General features: G+C 37.1%; 1 protein-coding gene across 1 annotated transcript in view; it reads right to left on the minus strand.

Moving 5' to 3' along the window:
• Positions 1–2275: 2275 nt before the first annotated feature.
• The window catches only part of adamts6 (ADAM metallopeptidase with thrombospondin type 1 motif, 6), a 124859-nt gene continuing 100707 nt past the window's right edge, over positions 2276–26427 (minus strand). Inside the window, exons 19-24 of the mRNA XM_073829775.1 lie at positions 25279–25417; positions 21718–21847; positions 13695–13899; positions 13429–13605; positions 6137–6293; positions 2276–2663 (exon numbers count right to left, since the gene is read on the minus strand). Coding sequence (XP_073685876.1) covers positions 2554–2663; positions 6137–6293; positions 13429–13605; positions 13695–13899; positions 21718–21847; positions 25279–25417 — 918 coding nt within the window. The 3' untranslated portion in view covers positions 2276–2553. The remainder of the gene's footprint in view (positions 2664–6136; positions 6294–13428; positions 13606–13694; positions 13900–21717; positions 21848–25278; positions 25418–26427) is intronic.

A 26427-nucleotide genomic window follows, 5' to 3' on the forward strand; every position in this document is an offset into this window, starting at 1 on the left:
GAAACATTTGTATTTGTGGCAAGATAGTCTACATAAGCCCATCTTTACTTTCACATTTAATTTGTTTTGGATTGTTTAGGCAAATTTATTTATTTATTTATTTCATCATTGTTCTGTTCTGAATAAGATTAAAGTTAAAGGATTTGTTGTGGAGTGAGGGAAATAATGTCATAACATTATGCTGTAGGCCTGTTTATTTCAGAATATAATAAAATGTGACCCTGGACCACAAAACCAGTCTTAAGTCGCTGGGGTATATTTGTAGCAATAGCCAAAAATACATTGTATGGGTCAAAATTATTGATTTTTCTTTTATGTCAAAAATCATTAGGAAATTAAGTAAAGATCAAGTTACATTAAGATTTTTTGTAAAATTCCTACTGTAAACCTATCAAAATGTAATTTTTGATTAGTAATATGCATTTTTAAGAACTTAATTTGGGCAACTTTAAAGGTGATTTTCTCAGTATTTTGATTTTTTTGCACCCTTAGATTCCAGATTTTCAAATAGATGTATCTCGGCCAAATATTGTCCTATCCTAACAAACTATACATCAATAGAAAGCTTATTTATTGAGCTGTATGTATATATATATATATCTCAGTTTTGTAAAATTTAACCTTATGACTGGTTTTGTGGTCCAGGGTCACAAATGTGACTTATAGGCCTAGCCGCTGTGACCTGTCGGTTAAATTTTTACGTTAATGCATTTTACCTTCTGCAAACGAAAATAGCCGCTTGATTCGGTTATATATTCTTACTGTCAGTTAACAAATTTACAATAGAATTTAGCTTTGCTTCCCAGATAGTAACAGAGTCTGGGCCAAATCTGGCTTACATTCCACACTTGTCTTTTATTCACAGTCTTGACTGCAAAAGTTTGTGATTTGTTTTTATTTTTGTATTTGTTATGTACTATAGATTCTGACAATTAAAAAAATCAGGCTCCTGTATTCATGAAATCAATCACTATCTTTGTTCAAACACGGCAGTAAATTAAAGTGCTGTTTTTGTGCGGTCTGTCATATTTTAGTAGCTATATACAACAAATCTACAGCGCTTCCTTTAGGCTATTTATTACGAAGCTGTCAACACTGTAAACTCTGACGACATGCAATCAGTTGACGAACACCCATCCATATATAGACTATGTTATTCAATAATATGTATAAAATTATTTTATTTACAAATTTTGTGTTTTCCCTGTTTTATTCGTTTAATATTGTGAGACTGGTGCCATTGCTTTTTTGTTTTTATTTTTTTCAAGAAAGAATTCAACCCCCCAGAATATGAGATAAATCCAGCCCTGTACATGATACAGATTTTTGTTGCCAAATTGGTTTGGAAGAGTGGTTGAATAAACAATTAAACTGAACTTGCATGCCTGTATGACTGACAATTTAATTGATCACTGAGAGAGCACTGACTTTGTATGATGTTGGTTCAATAGAAAAATGAAATTTTAAAAAATAGCTTAGATGTAGTGAACTACTTTTGCCATGATGCTGTAGCTTAGCTTGCTACATTACCAAAGGCTGTAGCTTTAGTGTAGTTAAGCTTCATTTAATGAAGAGTAACTGTTAGCTTAGCTCACTACATTTTCCAAGTAGCTTGCCCATCACTGTGCACGACTTACGTCATCTGCCAAGAGCTGCTTCCCTGTACGACTGTTAGCGTAAGCTAGGTTAAAGTGATTACGTTTTAGATATGGATATTTTTCTTACAAAAACATCAGTTCGCTACAGGAAGTCTTTTTTAACATGTGAGACACTTTTTATTATCGGTGGATGCACTTTATTGGACTTGTTTTGGACTGATGAAGAGATGCCATTATATAGCTTAGAAGTGCCAAGATCATTTTGAATTTAACTCTAATTGCATCTGTCTGGAAGAAAGAAGTCATATACACCTAGGATGCTTGGAGGGTGAGTAAACAATGGGCTAATTTTCATTTTTGGGTGAACTAACCCTTTATTGTCAGTGTCTGCACTCTTATTGATGGTTACGGTACTTTTACACCATCAACAGTCTCTGACACTCATGTTGCCCCAAATCGCCAACTCTTAAAAACGAATGACTTCCTATTGATCCGTTGCTGCCAGTGTGAGCAATCGAATTCCCCTGAAAGCAGCGTTGCCAACAGAACCATGTTAGGAGTGTGTATGCAAGACCCACGGATATACCGAGGTGGGCGCCTTGAAGTAAACCTCTGCCGTGCTACTTCTGTGAGTGTTGTGTCCAGCACTTTGGATTATAACAACAGAAAGACATTGATAATAATAATAACCAATAGCAATTATTATTATTATTATAAAAATAACAACAATAATGATCATTTTATACATTCCCACTTCACAGAAGTGAAAATAAAACAGGTGTCAGCGCAGTGCTGAGCAGTGGTTTGGGTTCCACAGGGCTAAAAGCAGTTGTGTGTGTGTTGATTAGCGAGAGAGAGAGGCTTCCTTCTCTGTGCCCAGCATTGACTTTTCTCTCTGCCAGTTTTCTCTCTCTTTCCTTGTTTGCAGCATCTGTCTCTGCTTCTCTCCACGGGGTCAGTGTCCTTGGCACGTCTTGCAGCACATCTGCCTGAAGTACGCACGGCTGCAGAACTTGAACTTCAGCACCAATGGGCAATATGCCACCTTATTTACGTCTTTGCACTCTAAGGGAAGAGAAAAAAAAAGGTGGAATGAGAAAGGATACGTGAAGGAGTGAGTAAGTGGTTGATGCTGGGGAACCTCAAAGGGGAAACTTGGAGGCTTGTTAAAGAGATAGTTAACCCTAAAATGAAAAGTCTGTCATCAGTTACTCCCCCTCAAGTTCTTCCAAACCTGTATGACTTTTTTGCTTTAGCGTAACACACAAGATTAATTGAGTTGGAAATCAGAATAAATGTATCATTACAGAAAAATGAGACAAATGAGTTTAGAATGACATGAAGACAAGTGAATAATGACAGACTTTTAATTTTGGTTGAACTATCCAATTATATGATAGGCAAGGCTGTGTGGAACAATGACTCAGGACTTTGATCAGAACCCAGAGACTGCATCTACAACTGGGCCCAATTCTCTCTCGAATCTTTGGTGAGCTCTTCATTGGAATAAACACCAGCTACTTTGAAACGGAACAAGCTTAAAGTAATTAAACTACAGCCAAGCCAGCCTTTCGAAAGCAGTCATTTGAGTTTCTATATTGACTACACTGAAGAACGTTTTACTCATTTCAGTTTTTTTTTCACTTTATATCCCTCATCGTTTTTAATGAAAAGCATGTTTGCAGGACAAACTTTTGGGTTCTTAGAATGCGAGTCATATTGCAGATGTCTGTGTGAATCTAGGTGGTAATCAGTGCAAGGGTGAGTGGCGCACGTTTTCATATGCTAGTAAAAGCGAGTGCCAATGGAAAAACTTGGAATTTATCATCTTCCTCACATGGACAATAATTAGCGGCCCAAATAAATTCCACTTTCTTGTCATGCTTGTACTGACACCGAATGTTGGTACATTGTCTGGTGAATATTTAACAACTTGGCCTCAGCTAATGTTTATTTCCTCTTTGTTCCAACCTTGTTCCTAATCAGATGCGACAACAAATTTCCTCTAATCATTTTCGTTGTGTAAAATTCTGTCCCTATAGGATTGCTTCAATAGGTTGCTTCAAAAATGTATAAACGTATTTCAAAAAAGTTATAAATTGATTTGCATTTTAATGAGTGAAATAAGTATTTGATCCCCTATCAATCAGCAAGATTTCTGGCTTGCAGGTGTCTTTTATACAGGTAACAAGCTGAGATTAGGAGCACTCTCTTAAAGGGAGTGCTCCTAATCTCAGTTTGTTTCCTGTATCAAAAAGACACCTGTCCACAGAAGCAATCAATCAGATTCCAAACTCTCCACCATGGCCAAGACCAAAGAGCTTTCCATTGATATCAGGGACAGGATTGTAGACCTACACAAGGCTGGAATGGGCTGACAACAGTTGGTGCGATTATTCGCAAATGGAAGAAACACAACATAACTGTCAATCTTCTTCAGTCTGGGGCTCCATGCAACCTCAGAGTTTCAGTGATCATGAGAATGGTGAGGAATCAGCCCAGAACTACACTGGAGGATCTTGTCAACGATCTCAAGGCAGCTGGGACCATAGTCACCAAGAAAACAATTGGTAAGACGCTACGTTGTAAGGGACTGAAATCCCGCAGAACCCGCAAGGTCCCCCTGCTCAAGAGAGCACATGTACAGGCCCATCTGAAGTTTGCCAATGAACATCTGAATGATTCAGAGAAGAACCGGGTGAAAGTGCCATCAACTCAACTCGCCATGTTTGGAGGAGGAACACTACCTATGACCCCAAGAACACCTTCCTCATGTCAAACATGGAGGTGGAAACATTATGCTTTGTGGGTGTTTTTCTGCTAAGGGGACAGGACAACTGCACTGCATCAAAGGGATGATGGACAGGACGAGAACCTTGGGTGAGAACCTCCTTCTTTCAGCCAGGGCATTGAAAATTGGTCGTGGCTGGGTATTCCAGCATGACAATGACCCGAGACACAAGGCCAAGGCAAAAAAGGAGTGGCCTAGCCAGTTTCCAGACCTTAATCCCATAGAAAATCTGTGGAGGGAGCATGAAGGTTCAAGCCAACTACAAGAAACGTCTGACCTCTGTGATTGCCAACAAGGGTTTTGCCACCAAGTGCTTAGTCATGTTTTGCGAATGGGGTCAAATGCTTATTTCACTCATTAAAATGCAAATCAATTTATAACCTTTTTGAAATGCCTTTTTATGGATTTTGTTGTTGTTATTCTGTCTCTCACTGTTCAAATAAACCTACCATTAAAATTAGAGACTTATCATTTTCTTGGCCAGCAGGGGATCAAATATGCCGAAAAAACAGACTGACAAAAGTTTAATTTGACCATTTAGAATTTTGATTATATGATACTTAAAATATAACTCATAACTTCGTCACATGTTCTGTTTACTCTGAATGTTCCCCAGCACTTGTTGTTATAGCACGTAAAGCACAAAATAGCACAAAAATTGTAAACGGACATAGCTGCACACATTGAATCATTTTTTGATGACATTAGAGTGTGCTCATGAACAATTAACTTAAAAAGTAATAAACTTACTTCTGTGATGTGTGTGCGGTTGTGTCTGTAGCATTAAATAAACATTTTGCTTGAGAACATTATTTGTGTAAATATAAAGGACAGTCAGTTATTCAGTAGCAGCATATTTTTGTGGGTAGTTGTGAAATTTGAACTGAATCTAGCAGGTTGATGGCCATGCCACTAATTTTTCTAAAATCTTCACAAATATGTGCCCATATCTGTCAAACAGTCTGAAGATATTAAATGTCGTCTTTACATTTACATGAAAAACATCAAAAAGAAATTCTGTGGGATTTCCAAACAGGCACTGAATAGAGTACCAGTTAAAAGTTCTTTGCGGTTCCAAGGGGGGATTCTAAAGGACGGGGACAGAATCTTGCATGACCCCACAGCACTGGAAAGCTAATAGACTTCCTTTGTGTCAAAGCCAAAACTGTGAGTCCTTCTTCAAAAGAGGCCATGACTCAGGGCCTGGACACAAGCCTCTTATGGTAATTACAGCATCTAAGCATAAAATAGAGCGACCTGATTCACCGCACGGGCAGACGGCCATATGCATTAGTGTGGCAGTGTGCTGACGGTGCTAACTGGCCCTACCTCAATTAATATGTCTTCCCTATTAGAGTCTTTAAACTGCCATGGCTGAAGACAATGAAAGTAGACATTCTGTCACTGCTGTTAATTAGGATACAACTAATCCTATTAGGGTTGATTAGGAGAGATAATCTAACGCTGCTTCCCCGGTGAGGATATTTGAATAGGGATCCATCTCGCAAGGGTCATGGAACTTTTATTGAATCCAGGATCGCCTAAACAGTGTCCCGTCTCGATTCCAAACTGAGGTAGTTTATGACGGGCAAGAACGGAACAATATAATCCTTTGTTAATTCAAAACTGAACGCAGAGGCCACAAACTTTGTAAATGTTAACACTGTGATCAAAGCCAGATGCAGTTCATATGAAACGTTCATATCGCAGATCTTTCATGGGATTAGCGAAAGGGTGATTGACTTACCGTCGCCACCAGAGATGGGTGTAGCATCACACTTGCTTTCACACTGCTGCATGGTGTTGGGCCGCAGTGACTCTGGACATTCGGTGGAGGGCTGTCCCGTATACGACAGACACTGAACCGTCCGCATCTGCTGCCCTAGTCCACACTGAGCAGAGCACTGTATTAAAAAAACAAAACAAAAAAGAAAACAGAGAAAGCCTTTAGCACAGCCTCTAATACATATGTCATAACTGGGGATGCAGAGATGTTACAACCACTACTGATATTAACATGCGTGACCCTGGACCACAAAACCAGTCATAAGGGTCAATTTTTGGAAATTGGGATTTATTTATCAAGGCTGAATAAATAAGCTTTCCATTGAGATACAACTATTTGAAAATCTGGAATCTCAGATTTTTGACAAAAGAAAATAATTTTGACCCATACAATGTATTTTTGGCTATTGCTACAAATATACCCATGCTACTTAAGACTGGTTTTGGGTCACATGGTCATACAGGGTCTTAATATCCAATACATATCCAATAATAAAATCAATTGTTTAAAATAGTACAACTGAATTTTAATGTACAATAAGAATAGAGTTTTTAAAAACGTGTACAAAAAATATAATCTGCCATTAACCAATATGTGACCTTGGACCACAAAACCAGTCTTAAGTCGCTGAGGTATATTTGTAGCAATAGCCAAAAATACATTGCATGGTTCAAAATTTTTGATTTTTCTTTTATGCCAAAAATCATTAGGAAATTAAGTAAAGATCATGTTCCATGAAGATTTTTTGTAAAATTCCTACTGTAAATATATCAAAATGTAATTTTTGATTAGTAAAATGCATTGTTAAGAACTTAATTTGGACAACTTAAAAGGTGATTTTCTCAGTATTTTGATTTTTTTGCACCCTCAGATTCCAGATATTCAAATAGACGCATCTCGGCCAAATATTGTCCTATCCTAACAAACCATACATCAAAAGAAAGCTTATTTATTGAGCTTTCATATGATGTATACATCTCAGTTTTGTAAAATTTAACCTTATGACTGGTTTTGTGGTCCAGGGTCACATATGCCTACTCATAACTTTACAAGCTGTGTCTTCATCGTCTGGGAACTGTTGTTGACACTGGAACCGGCGTTCTGACGAAAAACATCCATCTCTCTTACTTCATTGTCTGTATATTGTGGTTGTAATAAGTAAGGCTGGGTAAAAGATTGCAAGTCATCCTCTTTGTCATCCTTACTACCTTTCTAGGTCTTGAATGTGTCAGTTGTGGCGCTTTTCCACTACACAGTACCAGCTCGCCTCGGCTCGACTCGGCTCTGTTTGGTTTTCCACTGTGTAAAAGTTGTATCTGTACCTCCACAATAGTACCTGGTTGTCATAGCGACGCTGCAAGAAACTGCCGTGATGTAATCTTCTACGCGACACACCCGCTGTCTGCACCTCCTCGTTTGACCACGGCGTATTCTTCCGAGTTGCCATAATATGTAGTGGATTGGATATGTCACGCAATCTCTGGCCAAACTTTTTAAAAATGGCGGGGTTATTCATGATACTATTGCTGGCGCGTGCAATGATGACGCAGTGAATAGTGACGATTCTCTCTGACCAATCAGCAGTCTGCTGTGTTTTCACGTCACATTTTAGTATCGCCTTAGCTCGCCTCAGCTCGCTTGGAACCTCGCCTGAGGTGGTACGAAAAAAAGTACCTGGAAGCCGGTACAGGTACAACTTTTACACAGTGGAAAACCAAACAGAGCAGAGTCGAGTCGAGCCGAGGCGAGCTGAGGCGAGCTGAGGCGAGCTGGTACTGTGTAGTGGAAAAGCGCCATTGCATTGCTGTCTATGCAGGGTCGGATTTCATCAGAAATAGCTTAATTTGTGTTCCAAGGATGAACAAAGGTCATACGGGTTTGGAACGACATGAGGGTGAGTAATTAATGACAGAATTCTCCTTTTTGGGTGAACTATTCCTTTAACTATAGATTTGATTGTTTTACCCAGCCCCAAACTTTAAATTACAAAAAAATAAAAAAAAAATCCATTAGAAGAATATTAATAATTACAGCCTTAAATCCATTACAATACAAACAAAGATTGAAATAGATCATTTTAATAATTATTTTATAAAAATAATTCATAATTTAACCAAATTACACAGTTGGCGTCACTTCCACCACAAGAAACTATTTTCACCTCCAAAAGTTAGTGTACTAGGTTCGTTTGGTTCATTTGGTCCGGACCAAAAAGGAAAATGATACATTTGGTCCTGGTCCACTTAGCGTTCACACTAGCATTTTTGACAGTGAACCTAAAGATACCAAACCTAAAGGCATAGTGATACGTTCACAGCCTGATTGGTTGGGTTGAATGACGTATATTTTGTGACGGAACTCACCGAACACTCCAAACAAAAGGAAAAGGTGTGTTCGACTTAAAGTGGTGCTAAGGGTGTATGACACCAAAGTACCCATCCCCTGATCGTCTGCTCAGCACGGCTGCTGGACTAAGCACGATCATTGTTGTGTGTATATGATTTTATTTATCTGCAAACTCACAAAGAGCTCATTGTTGCTCCACATTTGCCCTCTGCTCATTTTGTTTTGGATACACCACGTGTTCCCTTCGTGAAATCACGTCGCATAGCATCACATCTTGTCATTACTTACCGTTTTTGGTTCGTTTAGAAGTATTTGGTCTGTGTCACATTCATATTTCATTCAAACCACACCAGAGTTCATTTGGAAGCAGGCCGAGACCCATATTTTTAGCGGTCTCTGTCCACTTGTTTGATGCACACCAGGGTTCGGATGGCATTCACACTTACTCAAATGAACCGCAGAGCAATCACAGCAAAGTTCATTTTAATCGAATGAAATATGACAAGTGTGAACACACCCTTAAAGGCTATTATTAGTGAAGAGCATATCTGAGATTAAATATGACACAACATGTATGAATAAAAAGCAAAACCAAGGTTAATATACTTCAAGCCACTTTGCCACAATGAGATAAATTACATTAGACAGGCATGAAGTCTTGTCCCCTTTGCAACCTATTCTAGCCAAGAACCATTGACTTAAACAGGAAGAGGTGCATCTGAACGATATGTAACACGATAAAGCAAATCTGAAGTCAAATGCAATACTGAAAGTGTATTATCCACATGTGGATACCTCCTTTACTTTCTAGCAAGTACCGCAAACAAAACTCTCTCTCTCCTGAACTCTCAATGCCAGAACCACAGAGAAATTTAGCAACTGGTTATTTCTCATAATCATAAAAACATGTTGCCTTCTATAAATGCACGCTATACATGATTGCTTTCGCATTTAGTGGCACTCAGTGGTCACTGCAACTTCTGGTGCAGTGCAGTGTATGGAAATTGTGAGAAAATAAGCCAAATTAAATCTTGAGGTAGTTACATGACAAGATATATATTCATATATGTATATATGAAAAGAGTTTGCTACTACTACAGTTTGCAATGGGAGAATACTATACCGGAAACTCGTTTGGCGCTTAGATTTTAGTGTGCATAGAGTTCATTGTGTAGAAGCCAACCAATCAGACTGGTATAATTTTAGTCAGCTCCTGGCATGTTTGTGTGCAGTGTGTATCAGTCTGTGGCACGCTTGGGAATTCTGGCCCAAAATCAGTGCTCCAAAACCAAGGAGCGAGAGCTACTTGTGGAATGTCATTGTAATAGTTTAATTGAATCTCTGACTACTGTCAGCTGTTCTACATTAGAGGTCTCGACATTGCTGGAGGGAGTAAATTGCGACTGTCTGAAGTGAAACTGAGATGTATTCCAGTAGTCTCCTACCATGATGTAGCTCAGTGATTCAATGGAAAAACTGAAGAGTTGCCTAGCAACCCAGTACAATACACAAATTTCGCTCATTAGTCACTCTGCTGTAGCGCCTAGTGTGAATGCCACAAAAATGCTGACGTCGCATGCCAAGACAAGGATCTGATGTGGATTTAGTCATAAACACGTGTAAGACCAACAGTGAAGGACCCCTCATGGGACTCGGAGTGCGGACATCTCAGATGAGTTTCCAGCAGCCTTCCCATTTCATCCCCTTTAAATTAAACAGACTTTATTAGAGCGCGAGCCCCTGACAGACGGGATATGTCAGTGAGGGCCATAAGTGGGATTTGAACCAGCGACCTTTTGGCCCATTGCTCCCTTCAACAGCCACTCCATTATGGGAGTCCCAGTTTAATGCAAGAATCACGGGATGGTGAAACTAATACTACAATGCAGCTTCATTCAGGTAAATGGATAAATCTGGACTTTTGTTACTTTGATTTTTTTTTTTTTTTTTTTTTTTTACAAATTATTGTTGATCTGGTAACCTTGTAACCTGTATTTTTTGTTTACTTGAAGCCAATATTGATGGCATATATTATATTTTAAACAACAGTTCTTTCTGGTCCTCGAATCTGACTGGCTGAGAAGGGTGCAATATTCTAGTGATATCAGAACTTCAACTGAAGGTCAATCGTTTGTATCACTCCGGTATTTCTCACAGCGAGTGTCATGGAGGACGTCCAAATTCATTATCATTTTATGAATAATACTGTTTGTTTGGTTTTTTTTTTTTTGCCACAGAATGTAGTTTTAAGAGTTTTTTTTAGGTGAGAATGTAGTTGTTTAAACTTCAAATATGCGGTATGTTAATACAAATTTCTTTCAACGTTTTTGTAGATGTGAGCTCCAGGGCGTCAGCAGCCATTCAGTGCTCATGAACCCGCCGAGAGCAGCCTCACCTCAGCCAGTTCTTCTGGCTCATCTCTATAGCGATTTAACATGAGATATAATTTGTTTGTTTGTCATGTTATATAATTTGCATAATTATTATTTGTTCCAGAGGTTTAGGTTAAGTGGATAAAGTGGCTAAAAAAAAAACCATATATTTGTATAGTATAGTATAAAAGTCATTATGCCTATGAAATGTTACAATAATAATAGGAATACAAATGTGTTTGTGTGTGTGTGTGTTAGTGGTGGTGATTTTAGTTACATTATTCCGCCATTAGAGCAGTAAAGACTTTTATACCGAAAGAGACTAAAACAGGGTTGTAAACCAGGAAGTTAGTTTAGTTTTACAAGTAAGATGCAACCAACGAATGCACTGAGCAGCGCTGTCATCGGAAATCACCCTTAACAGATGAAAGGATAGTACGACAAAGATAGTCCTCAGTGGACATTTTAAAATAATGTATTATTGTCTTAATATTACTACAATAAGCTTTTAATTTAGCAACTCAACATACCTTTGTTAATAGTTCTAAAGTGACGTTTTTTAATTAGTAAAGAAGGCTTTAACAGCTCAGCTGTTCAACTGTCAAACTGAGATTTTAATCTGTTGCGGAAGGTATTACTTCTGCATTCAAACGTTTTTTTTTTTAAGACACTCTGTTGTTTCTTATTTATACACTTGCGCCAATAAACTGTTGTATAAATGCAATATTATTACCTACGGCCAAATCACAGCCATGCTGATATATCACTCGTGTGATATTGCTTACATATTAATTTATTCTAATATGTATTCCTTGTCTTATTGGCCAAAACCCAGAAATAAGTTGCGTTCTAGCACTTCTGGTTCCATCGTCCTTAAGTCCATGAGTTTTTCGAATAGTTCTTAGATTGATTGCCTGAAATAATGTCTGTGGTGAATACAATCTCAAGATATATATTTTTTATATTTTATTGTACGACATAAAATACATAAGTAATATCCCCTTATTTTTATTTTTATTTTAGTGGTTGCTAAAAAGTGGCTAAATGGGACTACAGAGGCTATTGGGGACAATTACTTTTGCTGATTGTATTTAAACTTCAAAATTTTGTTGTTGAAGATTATCACAATGACCAAAACATGTAACAATCATAAACTTTTGTTTTGTTCACAGTCACAGTCTTATTTTCTGCTATGAATAAAAGCCAATAACAGCCGATGGGAAAAAAAAAAAAAAAAAAAAAAAAATCTATTGGGTTTTGGTTGAGGGAACCAAACAATAATGCAAACTTCTGGGATGGCCTACAAAAAAAAAATAAAAAATACACAGCAGGACTCTATTTTTAAACTTTTCATTTTTAAGAAAACAATTCCTGATGGCTAAGATCATATTCTGCCCTACATTTTTCCCCCATATTGAGTACTACCTGTCCATTTTTTTTGTTTGTGGCATTTTTAGGAAGGTTTACTATAAGCCACCACAGTTATTCTGATCGTAACATTATTTTAAAGAGAGAAACCACAGGATCTGTCTGAGAGTGACGTGTTTTGTCTTTTTAATACATATTCTTGGCATTGACAGAAAACCTTGTCTACTGCAGAGATAAACTTCAAAAAATCTGGATGATATTACTACCACTTACACACTCTTGGGCTGTTATACTCGCTGTCACTCACAGAAACACACGTCACTGGCTTTCCAGAGACCCTAGTTTATCATGCGAGTGTAAATTCTGTTGACGTCAGCTCAACACATGGTCTTTTTCATGCTGTATTAAAACAGTCTTTACTCAGCCTTTGGACCAGGAATTGCTGTAAAGACAAAACTGTTTTCTGTTATTTATTCTAAATCATAATGACACCTGAAATACTTTTATTCAAGGCTAAATTTGATTGGGAATACAGCTCAAATTGACTGTAAAATACAAACAAATTTTATGGATGGTACTTGATTCTAAAGAGTGCAACATTCGGGTTCTGGAAGTAAAAACAGCATTCATTTTCTCCATAGGAAAACTGTATTTTTTTAACAATTTATAAACCTTTAAAGACAGACCTACTGTGATCTCTTAAGCAATGGAATATGCTTTTGTTGAATGATATAAAAGGATCCTATCTCTTTAGAAGACTTGAAATAAACTGGTTGTTTCATATGAATTTCTTTTACAATCTCTTTGTGAACTTTTTGAAGCGTGAAAGTATAGTTGGAAAGGCAGAAATGTCTCAAGTATCCTTTTGTGTTTCAGCCATGAACCAAAGTCTCATTCTTGCAGTTTATTGGACACGAATGTATATGTCCATGATGAAAAAATGACTTTTAGTGACGTTTAAGTGAGAGTGGCCCTCCAGGAACGTGTTTGGACAACCCTGATATAGATTAACTCAAAGGTAACAGACATGGACTAAAAAAAAAAAAAGAAAAAAAAAAAAAAAAACTAATTTCATGGGACCTTTTAGCATGTTTAAAAGTTATAGTTCAATTAAACTGTCCTCACCAGGATGAATAAAACTGTGGATGAGAAGTAAACTTGTATTACCTGTCCCCATTCTCCAGGGATCCAGCGTGGTGGCGGACAGCGACCAAGGCTGCAGCGAATACGGACTGGAGGTTTGTTATGGTCAGAACAGAGGGCTGGTGGGAAGGTTTTGGTCAGGTCGCTATTTTTACACTGAACGATGCGGTGCTTGAAGCCAGGGCCACACTTTGGGGTACACTATAGACAAAAACACAACAATATTAAAACAAGAAGATCACCAAGCATTCTAGAGGAACTACAGATAAATGAAAAACACATTGAGTCACCTCAGACCAGTCCATCGTCACCCACTGAGGCGGACAGGACTGATTGTTACAGGACTCTTGTTCTATTGGCCGATGGGTGAGACAGTGGCTGTCCTCCAGGGTCTCCTCCTCTGCGGGTCCGATTTTACGGATACACAAAACAGTGCGTGTTCGGATGCCTCCGTCACAGGTTTTCCCACATTCTGACCAGTCACCGATAAACCACCTGAAACACAAATTAATGGAATAATGGAAATTCTCTGTCGATAAATATTTATAATATTTGTATTATTTCATCAAAATATATTTTTACATACACTGCTGTTAAAAAGTTTCGGATCAGTAGGATTTGTAATGTTTTTTTTAATGAAGTTGCTCATGAAGGCTGCATTTATCTGATTAAAAATCCAGAAAAAAAAAACAGTAACACAGTGAAATATTTCAATGCAAAATAACTGTTGTCTATCAGAATATATTATAAAATGTAATTTTATTCCTCTGATCAAAGCTGAATTTTCAGCATCATTACTCCAGTCTTCAGTGTCACATGATCCTTCAGAAATCATTCTAATATGCTGATTTTTTTAATTAAATGTTAAAAACAGTTGTGCTTAATATTTTTTTTGTAACCTGTGATACTTTTTTCAGGATTCTTTAATAAATAAAAAGTTACAAAGAACAGCATTTAATTAAAATAGAAATCTTTTGTAACAATATAGACTATCATTTTAAAGTTTGTCGTCAGTAAATTTTTATTCTTTCTTTTTTTTTTTAAATAAATTAATATTTTTATTAACCAAGGATGTGTAAAATTGATAAAAAGTGATAGCAAAGACTTATATTGTTAGAAAAGATTTTTACTTTGAATAAATCCTGTTCTTTTTAACTTTTTATTCAAAGAATCCTGAAAAATATATTTTAAATTGTAATAACATTTCACAACATTACTGTTTTTTTAATTAAATAAATTAGGCCTTAATGAGTCTAAGAGTCAGAAACAAATGTTTTTACAAAAAAAAGGGAATCCATAAATAATTCCTAACAACCACAGAACTGTATTCTGCATCATAAAAAATATTTTGGTGAAATATGCATAGCATATAAAAAGATTTTAGGCTTAGTTCAAGTAAATTGTTGTTCTTTTGATATTTCTTTTCATCAAAGAATCCTGAAAAAGTGTATTTTTAAATATAAATTAAAAATATTTCACAACAGAAAATTGTAAATTGTAATAAAATTTCACAGTATTACAATTTTATGATCAAATAAATCAGGCTTTGATTAGTGCGAGAGTCAAAAACATACTTTTTTCAAACAAAAAAAAAAAGGAAATTCTCCATCCATAAATATTTATTACCAACCTTTCTTGGGTCCTTATTACAAATAGTAATAAATTAATAGATTTTCCATTACAGTGACTGTTGTGTCACTCCTAGCATCATTTACCTTGAATGAAAACATCAAAATCTTGATTTTTATATATACTTTTCAAGTGCTTAACGCAAATAAGTCTTGCCACATGGCGGTCTTAGATTACAGAGAAAGTAAACTCCTGGCATAAATGGTCTGAAACACCATTTTATTTACTCGCCAAAGCGATATTAGTACTCTCATTTCGTTTTTGGATCCTGCTAATACACGCAGTTAACGTTCACCGGGTTGTGAACTTTACAGAATGGCAACAACAATTCCAAATTTGCGTTCAATTTGTCTTCATTTCTGGCAAAATGCATTCTACATTTTTAGCTGCGCTGTGGAATACAGACCTTTTTATATAAATGTCAGAGTTTTTATCATTTGTTACGGCTGAATTAAGTTTCGTGCGGTTTGTTTGCATTCTCTTGGCGATGCTCTGATAAAGCAACGGATGATGTGTCTTATGAAACACCAAAAGTAAAATAAAATTAAAGTTGGACATAAATTACTAATGAAATAAAATCTGTCACTATCTGCAAGATCATTAGAGAGAAATTACCTCCCCAAAAACAACAGGGTGTTCTCGAATGACCATCATGACCCTTTCTGGGCCAGAGACTGCATTCCTCTGACATCAGGTGGAGATGGAAATAGATTTTAGATGATGTTATTAGCGATGCCCATCTTGGGGTTCAGGTTCACTAAACCCTCCACTGGCAAGACGCAGGCGCGCAGAGGCCAAAACCATTTAATTCCTCCTTCCAATTTAAAATTTGCAGACACAAGTGAACTTTGCTCAGCTGCTCGCCCCATTGAAAATGAGCGCTAAGTGCGTCTGGCCGCCGCACACATGCATACTCCACACGTTTATGGATATTGTCCCTTGAGGGTGCATAAACTCTGCTCGCCAATACAATTAAACGCAGGTGATCACTCATACTTTTTTTGGACGCCTTTAGGATTTTGGCACCAAAGTCCAAATGAAAATAGGCAACATATGAAGGAATAAATCATGTTGCTTAGTTTTTAAGTTGTCTTCAAAGAGCCTCTTTATGGCTGGGGTGCTATGAAGACAAATTAAACATTACGGGTTGTGGCCCTTTGCGCGTTTTATTGCCGGGCAGCTATGTACTATTTTGATAAGGCTCATCAAAACAGAATAAAATTTCTGTATTTTTTCATCCTAGGCTGGCGAAGAGAGCAAAACCTTGAGTATAAGCCACATGTGTAGAAAATTAGACATATTTTTCCCTACAGAATTATATACAGTCAAGCCCGAAATTATTCATACCCCTGGCCAATTCTGACTTAAAGTTACTTTTATTCAACCAGAAAGTTTTTTTTTTTTGACCGGAAATGACACAGGCTTCTCCCAAAAGATAATAAGATGTACAAGAGGCATTATTGTGGAAAAAAATATTTACATTTGAACAAAAGTGGCATGTCCAAAATTATTCATACCCTTTGCAAACTGTCACAGTCTATGGGAAAATCCAAAGTTCTATACCATTCCAAATAGTCCAAGCTGTTCTAAAGCATCCTAATTACCCTGATTCATTGGGAACAGCTGTTTTAATCAACTCAACAGGTGAAAAACAGAAGCTCTCTGCTGTTGGTTTGTGGACAGTTATGGCTAAGACAAAGGAGCTCACTGAGGACCTGCGGCTGCGCATTGTGGCTGTTCACAAGTCAGGAAAGGGCTATAAGACCATATCTAAATGTTTTGAAGTTCCAGTGGCTACAGTGCAAAGTATTATTAAAAAATACAAGACGTTCCTCACTGAGAAAAATCTCAGAGGATGTGGTCGGAAACAAAAAGTGACACCTGTGCTGGCCAGGAGGATAGTGAGAGAGGTCAAAAAGAATCCAAGGATCATCACCAAGACCATCCTGATGAATCTGGGCTCTGCTGGTGGCAACATCTCAAGGCAGACAGTCCAACGGACACTGCACACCGCTGGGTTCCACAGATGACCAAGGAGGACACCACTTTCCAGATAAGGCACACAAAAGCCCACTTGGCCTTTGCAAATGCTCATCTGGACAGAGAAGAAGACTTCTGGTCTTCTGTTTTATGGTCAGATGAAACAAAAATTTAATTGTTTGGCCACAATGATGTAGCCTTCATTTGGCGTAAAAAAGGAGAAGCCTTCAACCCTAAGAACACCATCCCCACTGTCAAACATGGTGGTGGGAACTAGGGATGCACCGATCCACATTTTTTCACTTCCGATCCGATTCCGATACCTGAATTTGGATATCTGCCGATACCGATACTATTCCGATACCAGAGCTCTATTTGCTTTTAAATCACTATGACTATTATCATTATTGTTGATTTTATGAGGCTGTAACAAGCTTCTCTACAAGCAAGTCTAAGTATCTCCCAAAAAGCAACTTGAGGTAAGTATGAGGTTAGAAAATGGCAGAAATCCCATCCTGAAAACAAATATGCAACTTTAAGGGTTTAAATTGATATTTATTTAAATTTCAAGACAGGGTTACTAGATACTAGTGCAATATACACTCTTGTTGCATAAAACAAAAAGGTTTTCAAATATTTGAAATAAAAAAAAATATTCACACTATAAATAGAACAATGTGCATCTGATCAACATAAATTCAGTAAATTCTTGCTTGTGTAGCAGCAACAAAATAAGGTTTTCAAATGTTAAACATTTTGAATAAAAGTGCAATAAGTGCACTTTTCGGATCAGCAAAAAACAAACAAAACAAGTTTGTTGTTTATTAATTACTGAATGCTTGCTTTAAGTAGGCTACTTCTAATCCACAGCAAAAACTAGCTGAACTAATATAATAAGTAACAAAACAAGAACATTAACACAAATGACAAGTGTAGATGAATACAACATAAAGTTACTAATAAAATCAATAATACTAGTATTCAGGTGCAGAAATGTAATAATTCATTGATAAATAACTAGTACTTCTCACTGCAGGTATTTATAGGATGCTGTCTCTTTAAGGCCTAATGCACGTAATACTGGCACGCATCTCCTTCTCAGCTGTTTCGGTTCACTGAAGACAATAACCGACGGTGTTACCAGAATAAAACAACGGGTATTTAAACATAACTTTGTATGAATGTTTCTGTTCAAGTGACGTTAAAGAGTAATCAGTCTGTGAATCGCGCAGTTTTAATCACCTCTCTCTCTCTCTCTCTCTGTGCGCGTGCTCGCTTCAGGTGTGTGCGGCAACGTTAAAAACAGAAAATAACACGCACGAAGTCTACAAATTATAAACTTTTACTCTATGATGGGTAATATTTAACAGTTAATCTACTAAATAAATCCATGAGGTGCCACCTCTTGGAACAACGGCTTTGCAAACATTGCACTTTGCTGTCTTTGCGGCGTTTCCGACCGTAAAGTATTTCCACACAGCGGACATGTATGACGCTCAATGCTAAACTGCTACCTGCAAACTGAAGATTTCCTGAAAGGAGGCATGTCATCTCTCTCAGTGTCTCATTGGAGCACAGACACGTCACCTAGCCCGGGATCACTTGTGAAGTCATTTCAGCAGACAGCACTGTACGTAGACATAACTCTGGATCGGAAATTTCTCTAGGTTGGATCGGAAATTTCCGATCCATTAATTAAGCTGGTATCGGAACCCGATACCGATACTGGATCGGATCGGCCCCATCCCTAGTGGGAACCTAATGTTTTGGGGGTGTTTTTCAGCCGGTGGAGCAGGGAACCTAATCACAGTAAACGGCACCATGAAAAAGGAGCAATACATCAAAATTCTCAACAACAACATCAGGCAGTCTGCAGAGAAACTTGGCCTTGGGCACCAGTGGACATTTCAGCACGACAACCACCCAAAACACACTGTCGCAGGGTTAACGTACATCACTACAACACTGCCTTTATGGCATTTGGTTCAGGCTTATGTTCACACAGCGCTCGTTCCCGTAATTTTCCGGAATCAGCGTGCATTGTGAAAGGGGCTTTACTAAAGCAACAGTTACGTAACTTACTGCATTCGGTGTTTGAAAAAGAAAAAAACATTAATGATCGTTCTGAAATATCCTGTCGAGTACCTCCAAGCAACAGCAGGCTAGGCTCTGGGCTAGGCTACAGCATACATAACCGTAGCTACTTGTGGTTGGCTTGGATGTGCGTCACTCAGAAAACCAGCAAGTCCTGACTTAAATCCAATTGAGAATCTGTGGAGGGAGCTAAAGATCAGGGTGATGGCAAGGAAGACCCTCCAACCTGAAAGAGTTGGAGCTCATCGCAAAAGATGTGCAAAAATACCAGTGGAGACTGGTAAAAAAAAAAAGCTGGTCAGCAATTATCGGAAGCGTTTGATTGCTGTAATAGCCAATAAAGGCTTTTCTATTGATTACTGAGAAGGGTATGAATAATTTGACATGAAACTTTTTGCTCAAATGTGAATAAAAAATTAGTAATATTTTTTTCCACAATGATGCCTCTTGTACATAGTCTTATTATCTTTTGGGAGAAGCCTGTGTCATTTCCAGTCAAAAAAAACCTTGGTTGAATAAAAGTAACTTCAAGTCAGAATTTGCCAGGGGTATGAATCATTTCGGGCTTGACTGTATATAAAATTGATTTTGTATGATAAAAATAACTAAAGCCTGTTTTTATAACAATTAGGATTTTTTTCTACATTGTGACATTAATTTCATGGTCATTTCTCAATAGTATACTGTTGACGCAATCCATGAAAATCTAAGTCTTGTAACCAGCTGTGACCATGACAAGTGACAAGAGACAGGACATTTTGATAGTTATTTGATTTCTTTTACTTTGGCGTCACGCTGGGTAGCCTGCTTATTGTGAAATATAATTTGTTCATAATTCTGCTCATAATTGTACATCAAATATCTTCTGACTGGTTGAAAGTGTGTCATGTTGTGCAGCATTTTCGTTGTCAATGTGCAAAGAGTCATTTGTCATTGAAAACTTGTTGTTTGTCACATCTTACCAGTTTAGGACTTGATGTCAAGCGAAAACATCTCATAGTTGTTCCCATAATGCAAAAAGTATTGATTTGATACTAGTATAATGATAAAAATAAATGGTAACTTCATTATAGTATTGAGAATGATTTTTTCCCCCAAATACAGTAATTTAGGAGAATTCAGTAGCAAATTTGAAAAAATGTCACAAAAAATGTCCCACTGCAAAAAAATAAATCTGTATTTTCTTTTTTTGCCATCAGTAGTAATTTAAGTTATAAATAGGCTATAATTGTCCAATATATATATATATTTGTTGCCTTTTGCCTGATATTAATCACACATTTAAGTTTGAGATTCATGTGCATTTTCCCCCTAACTCAGGCAGAAATAAAATATACTTGAGTGCACTAAAACATACTTAATTACAAGCAAGTACATATGCAGTTCATTCTTATTTTTTGTGCTAAATAAAACTGTAAAAGTTATATACTATAAATACACTAATTAAAAGAATATTTCTACCACAGTAGTACTTCAGTGCACTTATAAAAGTATATTAACCCTCTGGTTGGCTGGAGTGTGTCTATTTTGCACTCTTGATATTTTAAAGTGTCACCCCTTCATTGCTGTGCACTCTTTTTCTACATAGTGAATGATTTATGGATTGTACACACAAAAAAAGTCTCTGTATTTTTACAATTTTGCATATTTCCAATTCATTTCCAATGGAAATGAAACGAACAACACAGGTGTGACTTTTTTTTAAAGACCATTTAGCTTTTCGAATCAAGTCCACATCATAAATGTCATTGAGTTTCATTTTTTTTTTTTCCGGTCGATTTTCCGAATAATACTATAGGATTAAATACCAATTGACTTGGTTTGATTTTTAGTGCATTGAAATTGAAAATTTAAAGTATACTACTGCAAAAATATATGGAGGAGTTTTTATTAGTGTATTACTTAAAAGTGCTTTGAATGCTTAAAAATTAGTTCAATCTTAGTAGACTTTTATATAGTAATCCTAAATTTAAATTAAACTGATTTTATTAAAAAATATATTACTAATGTATTAGTTAGAAGTACATTTTCACAACTGTGGTACTTAAGTACACTTAATATAAATGCACAAATTAGCAATAACACTTAAACAGATTTTAAGTGTAGTCAGATATAGTACACCAAATATACAGAAGTTATTTATAAGTGCATTACTTAAAAGTGTGCTATAAATGCTTTACATTAAATTTTAGTGGATTTTCATATATACTAATCAATAAGTTCTATGTTAATGCATTTTCAGAAAATAAATACAGATACAGTAGAAATGTATTAATTACAAGAAAACCTTGTAGGTGTTAAAACTGTTTTGGTGGCAAACACGCAGGTCAAATGTGTACTAAAATTCACAATAACAGTAAGTATACTTTTAGCATAAAGTACTTAAAGTGCTATATTTTTAGTGCTACTAATGACATACTTGATTGTACTATTTAAAGACACCATTATCATGTAGTTAAGTATATCATATAAAGGGAATATTAACATCAATACATTTGAAATGCATTATTTCATGTACAAAAATGCATTATAAATACTATGCATACTGAAATAAAGTGTATTTTAGTGCACTTTTTTCACGTGGGAATACACCTCAAATTTGCTACTCACTCTGGAGGACAAGGCTCGGTGTTGCAAGGTCGCTGGTTCCCTGGCGGTTTGCCGTCTGAGTCGCAGTAGCTGTTTTGAACCACCGAACCGTCGTCCAGTCTTTTACACACCACCTCCTGCTTCTGCGAGCCTGCAAAAAGACAATAAAACATCACTTCATTCATCTGCCTCACGCTTTCTGCTGGGAGATCGTTTTCGACACTTCAGCAGCTCGTGCGCAAAGCGCTGTGTGGTCGGTGTCGATCCCTGAGGTAAAACTACTTCTCTGTCTCTTCTCTAGGGGTCCACTTGCTGACAGAGCACTCTGTGTGGATAGAGGCACGGAGGCGATATTATTTTTCCCTCAGTATTATATCTAGGTGTGTAAATGCCTCGGTTGAAGTGAGTGTCTTAGTGAATGACTTTTACAGAGAAGCCAGTCTTTTCTTTGGCTCTTGGTTGTGAAAAGTGAGCATTACCACAGTAATGGCAGAGTAGCGCGCTACGCTATATACTCAGCGCTAGGAGCCATTGGTGCAGGGGCTCTTTGGGGCCCATAAGGAAAGACATTAGCCTCCAGTTAAGCCGGTTTATGCCAAGCTTGGCTAATGCGCAAGGCCACCTTGTGAGGTGGATCTAATAGCTGCCAATACGGCATTCTTGACTGGGTAACCAAAATAATGGAATACTCCGGTGGGAGTGCGATGACCCCTTAAAAAGAAAAGAGATTTGATTTGCTGAAACCAAACTAGGGGGTAAATGTAAAATGCCATTACATCAGTTCATGATGCAAGACCGTTATCAGTGTTTTTGCACATAACGATCAAAATAATAAGGCGGCAACATTGAAATTTAATGGGAGTTTGTAGAAAAGCAGGAATCGAGTCCAAGCATCTGTAGCGGTGTGAATCACGGATCATCTTTAAAAGAATATTGCAGTATTTTTATGGCAGTTCACTCAGTGTTTAAGCGCTCCCTGTGTGGCTTGCCAACAGAACAGCCGTGAGTTGTATTAATAACACGAAATTTCACAAATGACATAAGTGTTGCTCTGGGGTATTTCCATATAAACTAAAACGTGTTCAAATGAATTGAGCAACAAATGAGGTCGAGTTCACTGAGCCCAGAGAAAACCCTCCGCAGACTAGCCTGCGATGTTTGCATTTTTTGGTGAAATATAACAAGTATTTTGAATGTTTTCAATGGCCACACTTTAAAAACGCAGAGAGGAAAACTATTTATTGTTGTAAGAAAGCCATTTATTTCAGGGCAGCCCGAACAGTCTGGTCATATTTGAGGCGAGGGCTCACATTTACATGTGGTTACGACATTCAGATGTTGAAATAAGAGAAGCCTTCTGCTCACTGCATAACTTGTACATTAGCAGTACAAATTGATGGACCATATAGTCATATGTCAGATAAAATACGCATTTTATCATTCTGTTGGATTTTATTACTAATAAAAAAAAGATGACTCGGCTGAAAACTGCAGAATGAATATCCAGGCCAATTCGACTCATGCAAGACATGATTTAAAAAGAACATAACCATCAAAGTACTTACAAAATTTAAGTCGGTATTCATATCAGTTCAATTCATAATGAAACATTCAAACCAGATTTGTGAACTCGATGAACTGATTCATTTAAAAGATCAACTATTCAAGAATCAGACTTTGTTACTTCTCTCATGAACTGTAATTTTTAAAGCTTAAAGGGAACCCCGAGTATTAAGACTTGTGTCTTAATATAACATAAATGATGTCTCTTACTGAAATATGTAATAGAAAACCCATAGAAGATTTACATTATTCAAATGGGGTGCCATTTTTTAGATGACGTGAAACAGTTGTACTCTGTGACCTACAGGCGCTACCTTTTGCTATTTTTACCGCAGCACAACTCTGAAAATAAAATACTGATACTATGACCACAGCTGCTGAAAGATTTTACAGGTGTCGATGGATTTAAGCGTAGGCCTAAACCAAATGCCGTACCATCGATTTTTCCCCACAGGGAGTCTAAACACTGCCAGATATCGAGTGAAATCTTCGCAGAGAAACTCTTCAGTTTACATCCTGCCAGGATGGCATCTAGCGTTTCTTGTCTCTGCCATTTGTAAGCTCTTTCAGTAGCTGTGGTTTACTAAAAGCCTCAAAGGCAGCAAGGCTGAAGTGGTAAGAACAAAGACATGAAGTTTTATTTGTTATTCTTTTCTCATCTTCTTACTGATAGGAAAGGAGTAAAGACTTACATTGCTTCTCTTGTTGCCCTTTGACTGAAATTTACAATCAAAAGCTGCACAACAGAGAATCATCTTAGTATTTTAGTTGGTGTGTTACAGTAAATATGGCAACAGGTAGCACCTGTAGCTCACAGAGTGCAACTATTTCACGTCATCGAAATAATGGCCGCCCCCATAGTCCAAAAATTGTATAAACGATGTAGATATTGTAAATAACGTAAAACTTTCCACTTTCTACAACACATTTCAGTAAGAGACATCATTTACCTTATATTAAGCCATACAAGTCTTAATACCCAGGGAACTCAAATTGTATTAATTTGTGTTCGAGTCATTAGGATGTGAGGTTGTAAACGATGACAGAAGTTATCATTATTGGGTGAACTATTCATTTAAACCAGTTATAAAGTTTGGTCATTCAACTTTTCACATTTTATCATTAATGATCAGTACGCACAACAAACTTTCTTTGGGTCTGTTCAAACAGAATGCATTTTTATTATTCCATTGTGCTACTTTTCCATTGTTTTTATATGAAACCATGCTAGATGGATGTGTTTGCAGTGTCTCATGGCTAACAGTGTTCTAAAAACGTGGCACTCAAGTTCAAATAAGGTAAACTTTAAAAAAAAAAACTCGGGCCGGGACTCGATTAAAAAAATTAATCTAATTAATTAGAGGCTTTGTAATTAATTAATCGTAATTAATCGCATTTTAATCGCATATAAATATTTGACCTGAGAACAGTGAGAAGTTTTTTTTCATATGGATTTTTAGTATACCATTGAATAATGACTGCATACATAAGCTTAAGCAACAAATTGTTTATTTTTGTTCAACCAAGTCCAACAGACCAGTGCAATATTGCCATTAAGTGTAGCAATAGGCTCGATGTGCTGCGGTGATATGCGAATTCCTTGTTGCATAGCTTGCACACAACCATGCTCTTATCGACGCTTCCGTCCGTTCGTTTTTTATAACAAAATTTCCCATCCACAGGGCCAACCAAAGCGGTCCCATCAGCTTCTTTGTCCATGTTCACTGTGGTTTGTTTTTGTCTGAACGCTAGTTGGTGCTGCAGTATAATTGGTCCACCGAAACTCATCCAGTGAAAAACGTTCCGCGGTGCAAAAATAAGTGCGATTAAAATGCGTAAAAAATAAAAAAAATTGTACGCGTTATTTTTGTGTAATTAATTAATCTAAATTAACGCGTTAAAGTCCCGGCCCTAAAAAAAAAACCACACATCTTGAGACCTTTTTCCTATTCCACATCTAGCGTTTTTCAAAGCGAAAACGTACCGTGCCAGTAGGATGTAAATGATTGATTGGTTTACCTCCTGCACATGTTGCTGAGCACTCAGACCAGGGCAGATGGTGCCAGGAGAAGCCCACTTCATTGTCCCCACTTCCTGTACGCTGGATTGGCACATTGAACTTGTACTGGATGCCCAGGTTCTGTTCCTGTAGTAGCACCTGAAACATTAAAAATAGATGGCGGGTACTTTTTGGTTGATTAAAGAAGAGTTCATATCACACAATTCTGACTTTTTTTCTCGCAATTACAAGTCAATATCACACAATTTTGACTTTATTTCTCAGAACTGCGAGATATAAAGTTGCAGTTCTGACTTTATAACTCGCAATTGCGAGTTTATATTACACAATTCTGAGAAAAAAAGTCAATAAACTGTTTTTACATTTTTTTATTCAGTGGCGGAAACGGGCTTCCATAGTAAATTGTGCCCAATTTTGTAAAACTAATTTAAGTAAGAAAAATATAATTGCATTCTTTACTTTTTAATAATATGTATTACTTTTTTTCGTAGTATGAAATATACTTTCGCTAAATGTCTAAACGTAAATGTAACGTAAATGTACTTTATGTAAAACTTTAAACTAGCTACTGTAATTAAACAGACTAATGTTGTCACGTTACGTCTGAATATTACATACAACACTACTTATAAAAATGTGTTTCACATTAAACTTCAGTGAAATTGCTCATAAAATCTGAGTGAAATTGTCACAAATAAGATTGTTTAAATGATGTCTGTGACAGAGGCTCAGAGACGTTCAGATCCATTTGCAAGGCTTTATTAAATCCCCCAATCACACAGGTAACACAACTCACGGGATGTTCAGCAGAGTAGTCACAAAGCACGCGGTTGTCAATAGGGCTGGCAGCAAGAATCATAAACGAGAGAAACAGTCCAGGGTCATACACGAAGAGGCGCACGCAGGAGAAAACGATCAGAATTATGTCCATGGGAACGATAAGACTTCGCAAAGAAGTTCAGAAAGTCCGCGCCTTATAAAGGCTACAAATCACTGTGAAAATTGACAACACCTGAGGCGGAACAGACCGAGGTGCGTGGGTAAAAAGGGTCCGGGTAGGAACTAGAATGCGGGCGAAGGTTCCCGCTGCGACCGTTCGGAGAGGGCCACAGAGGTGCCGTCTGTGACAATGTTACATCTTTTTAAAA

The sequence above is a fragment of the Garra rufa genome, chromosome 23 (assembly GCF_049309525.1).
Source record: "Garra rufa chromosome 23, GarRuf1.0, whole genome shotgun sequence".
In the NCBI taxonomy this organism is placed as follows: domain Eukaryota; kingdom Metazoa; phylum Chordata; class Actinopteri; order Cypriniformes; family Cyprinidae; genus Garra; species Garra rufa.